This window comes from Belonocnema kinseyi, chromosome 6, assembly GCF_010883055.1.
Source record: "Belonocnema kinseyi isolate 2016_QV_RU_SX_M_011 chromosome 6, B_treatae_v1, whole genome shotgun sequence".
Lineage (NCBI taxonomy): Eukaryota > Metazoa > Arthropoda > Insecta > Hymenoptera > Cynipidae > Belonocnema > Belonocnema kinseyi.
In genome coordinates, this window is record NC_046662.1 from 128630292 (window position 1) to 128636535 (window position 6244).

The window sequence follows — 6244 nt, forward strand, 5'->3', positions numbered from 1 at the left end:
GAAGACGTCATTGCCTCTGTAAGTGCTTATTTTGAGGAACTTCCGAAAACGCACTTTTCTGAAGGATTAAAAAAACTTGAAAAGCGATTGACCAAGTGTAGATTATGTTGAAAAATAAAAAAAAATTTACCCAAAAAAAATTGTGTTTATACTTCATTCTAAGGACTTATTGAACTACCCTCGTATATCGACACAGAGTCCTCTGCTACTCCATACATAAACGCTTATTTGCCCATTTCGTCGTGCTTCCTGAACATTTTAAGCAGATGGTTACGTCCATTTGCGACTATATGTGCTGTACCCAGAATAAACTTGTTGTAAACACATTCAAGATGTCGAGGAATCTAAGCTCGTCCTTTGTCTATGTAACCACTGCAAATGAAGGGAACTACCAGGAAGACAAGCATGTTCGTTTCAAATACTTTGTTCCTCGTATACAGTTTGGAGGACCAAATCTGTCGGATAAGACGTTCTGCGTCGGTATGCGGCTTTGTGGTTTGCCCATGAATGTATAGGTATCTTCAGTGCCGACGTGTCGTTTAGCGCTTCTATCGGGGATGTTATTAAGTTTTGCTCTCATTAAATTAATCTAGGTCAAGTGTACCTGTTGACAATCCCTAGATCTAGATCTAGTTGCTCTTTATTTTTAGCTTAGATCTTAAAAACATCCATGTCAAATACTTAAGTGACCTTTCACTTTCGATTTCCACGTTTGTCGCTAAAGTACCCTTCGGAATGACGAAGTGCGAGATATAGTGACAATAATGTAATAGTAAATCTGGTTTTCCATAGCGGCATCTATCTCTCTATACACCTCACGATATGCAGATGATAGTTTAAGCTTTCCAAAAGACAGACGGTAAGTCTATAAGAGGTCCAATGGAAGGCTTTACGGTAATCGATTCAGATCATCCTCTTATGCCTTTATGTGAGCCCCGATGTTCATCCATTTCTCTCCACACAGGTTAGATTGTTCAAATAATCCTAGCCTTTAGGATAGCTGTGAAGATCTTATGTATAAAAGAGGAGAGGGCCAATGGTGTCGCCCTGAAAGCCAACTCTTTGAAACGTGATGTTTCTAGTTTTCACAAGATGTTTTTCACAAGAGAGAGTAAATCTATTTTTTCAAAGCGACATCCTGCTACACCTTTTTTTAACCTTGCTGTTTATACATCTCTCGCCACACAGGTCCGATTGTCCAAACAATCGTATCATCTAGGATACCTGTGAAGATCTTGTACAGGGCGTTCAGACAAGTTACCAGCCAGTAATTCTTAGGGTCTGCCAAATTGCGCATATTCGGGAGGAGCACTGTACACTGTACACAAACTTCTTTTACCAGAAGGTCTTGATATCACCTGGTCCAGAAGCGGGATAGTTTTTCATGACTCTTCATACATTTTTCACCTCCTCGGTAGTATTAGGATGGCATTACTATCAGGTTTTATGAGGGCAGTACACGGCTCCTTGAAGATTGAATTCAAGAGAGAATATGTTGCTTAACTATTAGCAGCTTTGTAGTCCAATCAGGTATATTTAAAAATTTGAAGCCTTCGTTGATAGTTTTTGTTCGAATAATGAAGTTACTTTTATATTTAAGGTAGTTATCGTGTGCGAAATTCATCTAAAAAATTCAACTCAGCTAGATTCAAAACACCATTACGTGTCTGCTAACTATTCGTCAAAACTTTTTTTAAGGTTTCTATATTTTTAACCTCTCCGAAAAGAAACTCCCCGTATAAATATAAATGAATGAACGCCTAATTATCAGCTGTTGATGTTTACGCACGTACTCTGGCATTAACAAACTTTAGTTATTAACCTAACTTGTTAAATCCATTTTTATGCAACAATAAGAAGCATGTGGTAATTTCAGTTGTTTTTTAAAGGGAACACGTGCAAAAGGTACTGATTTCAATTAACAAGATTTATCCTCACAGACTAAATGTTCAGTTAGAAATTGCAAGATTGGTGCATAATTATCTCCTCTATGAATTGTAAAAATTTCAGTTATTTGGTAAAGTCGGTGATATTTTGCATGAACTACCTGAAAGTGATTCGATTAATTTCAGCATTTTCACTCTACCCTAGTGTAGATATTAAAAAACACTTTACCTTGTTCCTGATATCCTCCTGTAGTTTTCTGGACCATATACCGCTAATATGCTTACACCAGATCCTATATTGACAAGCTGGAAAAAATAAATCAGATTTTGTTTTCATATGGGAGCAGTTCTTTGGAAATTCTAACTTTGGGCTATCGGTTTAACAATATATAAATTTTAAAGTATATATTAATAATTTTATATATTGCTACGTTTATGTATGTTTATAACACAGTCAAGTCTAAATGTACGGAATGAGCATGGTGAAGAGGGTGCTACGAAAGGGAATAGGTGTGGCTTGTGTCCGGACGTCTACAAGACTACCATTTTTAATAGTATACCTAGGGTGTTTGAAAAGTCTGCAATAAATTCTGAGCTGAAAGCAAGAAAATAATTTTTAAAAATGTTAACCTGGACGAAATATTAATATCGGGTTTGTTGTTCGGTATAATATTTAACGTAAATTAGGTGCGTAGGATTGTTTTGAAGAAAGGTCTCCGCTTATGGAGTAAAATTGCCATTCTTTGAGGACTATTAACTGCTTGGAAAAATAATTTTAAATCAGGGATTTTAGCGTAAATGATGATCGAAAAGTCACAGAGCGTATCGTGGTATAAAAAATACTAAAACGCTTGGAATGAGAGACAACAGTGTCATCCAGGGTGGTGAGACTTGGCTGTTAAGCAAAGAATGGACCTTACAAGATGAGGATAGTCCATACAAATTATAAAAATTATTAGTTGACAATTTTGATGTTAATTCAGTTACATAATTAGAATAAACAATTACCATACAACGGATATTTCGAGCTGTTTTTAGATTTCAAATACATGAAAAATATTTCTAAGAACTTAAAAATATTTTAAAATATTCAAAAAAATTGAAATATTTAAAGGGTTTAACAATTTCGTACAGATTTCAGAGATCTCAACGATGTAACCCGTGGAAGGCATACTCCTTTCAGGCACCCTCTATAGGCATACTGGTGCGAAATGGTTTTTTTTTTGTTGCAAATTTAATACTAAATATTTAACATATTGAACATGCAATAAACATGTACATGTTACGCATATTTTACATATATATTTAATCTAGTGGGGACAAACCGCTGCAGCTGTGCTTGAGCAAATGCCAGCAAACTGAACATTTTTTCGGTGCGATTTTCGCACCAGTGTGCCTTGTACGGGTTAAATAAGGAGTGCACAGCCGATTTGAAAGATTTTCCATCAATTTCACAAAGATTTTAAAACTTTCAAAAGATTTCAAAGATTTTAAAAAGGATACAGGACACCAGATTTCAAAATATTTAAAAACATTGCAAATATTTGAAACTATTTGAAACGGTTTCAAAAGATTTCAGCCAGATTAAAAAGATTTCATAAATTTAAGGAGACATGGACACTAAATTTAACAGATTTGACGAAAATGTCTTTAAGATTTCGATTATTTCATGAAGATATCAAAGATTTCAAAGATTTAAAAAATGAATGTGCATCAAGCTTTTAAAAATTCAAATAGATTTTAGAACGTTTAAAAGATTTCAAGGATTTTAAAGAATTTAAAAATGGTATAGTAAACATGATTTCAAAACATTTGGAAGATTGGAAACGATTTCAAAATTTTCTAGAATATTTAAAAAGATTTCATAAAGATTTTAAATATTTTAGTGATTCTATAATAAAAAAATTTCAGTAATATATTTTTTTAATTTCATAAAACTTTAAAAAGAGCACAAGAATTAAAAAGATTTCAAAAAGTATTCAGTAGACCAGAGTTCAGAGATTGTAAAACATTTCAAAAGATTCCACAAAGATTTTCAATATTGCAGTGATTTCTAACGAATACACAAGATTTCATAAATATTTCAAAGAATTCATGAATGCTTGAAAATATTTCAATATTGTGACAAGGTCAATTTTACATACCTGTCACTTTTAAATAAAATTACATATTTAGAATGGATCTATAGAAAACATAATGAGCGAAGGTCACAATTTCATCCAAGAACACTCACCAAAAATTCTTATGTATGAATTATACCAGGGTAAAGTTGCCACATCGGAGGATTGACGGGAGTTAAAAACACACTCTCAATAAAGGACCTTTCACTAACTCATAGTCCAGACAATCCACGTCTCCATGGTTACTGATGTCAATCCAACATGGCGCACCTCAAACATCCTGACTAATTAGTCTTGTGTCTGGCAGCCCTCATCTACTGATCTCTGTGTGCCATGTCACTGAAGCGTCATATTACGATGTCCACGTCATCGACAACAACTCCATAGCTAACGCACCCCGGAATGAAAAATTGTTTTCATTCCAGGGTGCGTCAGTTATGTCTGGATTTATGTCTTATGTTAGTTCTATCTCTATGCCGCACTTCCAAATCAAAATACTGATCCGAATAACGAATTACAGTAAAGTAGGGGCGCAATTCCAAAAACATTAAACAGATCAATAGGTTGCGGTACAAGTATCATTAGACAAACCACAGAAACTCCATTGAATAACAATAGGCCAAATCAAAATATGTCAAATCAAGCAGGATAGCCAGAAATAAACAAAAATGCAAACAAAACATTTAATCCCATAGAAAATACTTTTTTTCGGTTAACTAAAATCTACCCACCCTAGGCACGTATATATAAAAACATAACCCAAGAGAAGAAATAAAAGAAACTGCTTACAGTACATGTCCGATAACTTGCCATCCAAACAGTATGCACTCCCCTTAAAACGTCATCATACGTACGACACGCACACTAATTATGGTTCTAATATCGTTCTAATATCGTGCTACTAGAGGGGGCATCTGAAAAATCCGCAATTCCTGGAATTTTCCACCCCTACAGCCCCGAAGTTGAAAAGTTATCGGACTTCTACTGTTTTTAGAAAACAGAAATAGATCTGAAAACCGCCTCCAAATCAATAGTGAGACTTTTAATTGCGATAGCTTCATGGAAAACAACACAAGTTTCATTTTAGAAACTAATGAGCTTTTAGAAAGTATAGAGTTCAGCGAATTAATGAACCGTCAGAAGCAAAGATTTTTTAGAGAAAGGGAGAGAAGGGCAAACAATTTAGGAATCAGACTAGACCCGCCAGCAAATAGCTCGTTTGAACTCAGCTAGAAAATAATAGAACCAAATAGTAGAAAAGATAGAATCGAACAGTCTCGTACCAGACAACCTGTCCAATTTGATTTAACGGGAAATTCACAAGAACCTTATGAACTTTCTTACAACGATATTGAAAACCGAAGTAAAATAAGAATTAATAATTTTAAATTACGAGATACCGAAGACAGCGAACCTTTAGAAGACAGAAATAACTCAAATCAAAACAGAACAGGTAGACTCTCGACAACAAATAACAGGTCAAATAGATGTTCGCGAATACATATTAACAATGTACTTATTTTCCATTCGGCATGATACAAGCGCCGTTTCAAATTATGAGCAATTGGCCGATTAAATTTCGCAATAATAAAGACTATAGTCCGTCGCACTTTTTGGAGGAATTAAAAAAAGATTCAAAGGGGGATATAAAATAAATGACCGCGATATTTTAGAAAACCTAGATGCGTTACTAATCGATGATGCTACAGATTGGTGTTCGATAAATAAAAATGCTTGGAGGACATTGTCAGATTTGTATGAAGATTTTAAAAATGCCTATATCGACAAAAGATTTTCAGAAGATGTTAGACAAAAAATAAAATTCTGTGACCAAAATAGAAACCAAGACATCTACTCATAGATAGCGGAAATTCGAAAACTTTTTACGAAACTTTACCCTAAAGATAGCCTAGAATGGGAGTAGCGCAAAACGTACGAGAACATAAGAATAGAATATAAAATGCACATTAAACTTCACGATTTTGAAACCTTTGAGCGACTAGAAGATTCAGGTAAAGAATGGGAAACTGAGCTAGCCAAATAAAAAAATTTGAGGATTGGGGATTAAAACGAGATGAGGCTTTCCAAAAAATTAAAGACTTGTTAACTCGAAATCGATGCGAGTAATAAGAGGTTAGGGGTCATTCATAAAATACGTGATACGTTCAGGGGTTGGTTGAGGGTATGTCGAAGTATTATTCTCCAAGTTAAGACCAATGGAAAAGTATCACCCCCGGG

The 6244-nt window shown here is 34.6% G+C and overlaps 1 protein-coding gene across 4 annotated transcripts in view; it reads right to left on the bottom strand.

The window, feature by feature from the left end:
* LOC117174080 (pantothenate kinase 3) overlaps positions 1-6244 on the bottom strand; it is a 267760-nt gene that overhangs the window by 125316 nt on the left and 136200 nt on the right. For all 4 annotated transcript variants that reach the window (XM_033362763.1, XM_033362762.1, XM_033362761.1 and 1 more), the window contains one exon: positions 2116-2192. In XM_033362763.1, coding sequence (XP_033218654.1) covers positions 2116-2192 — 77 coding nt within the window. The remainder of the gene's footprint in view (positions 1-2115; positions 2193-6244) is intronic.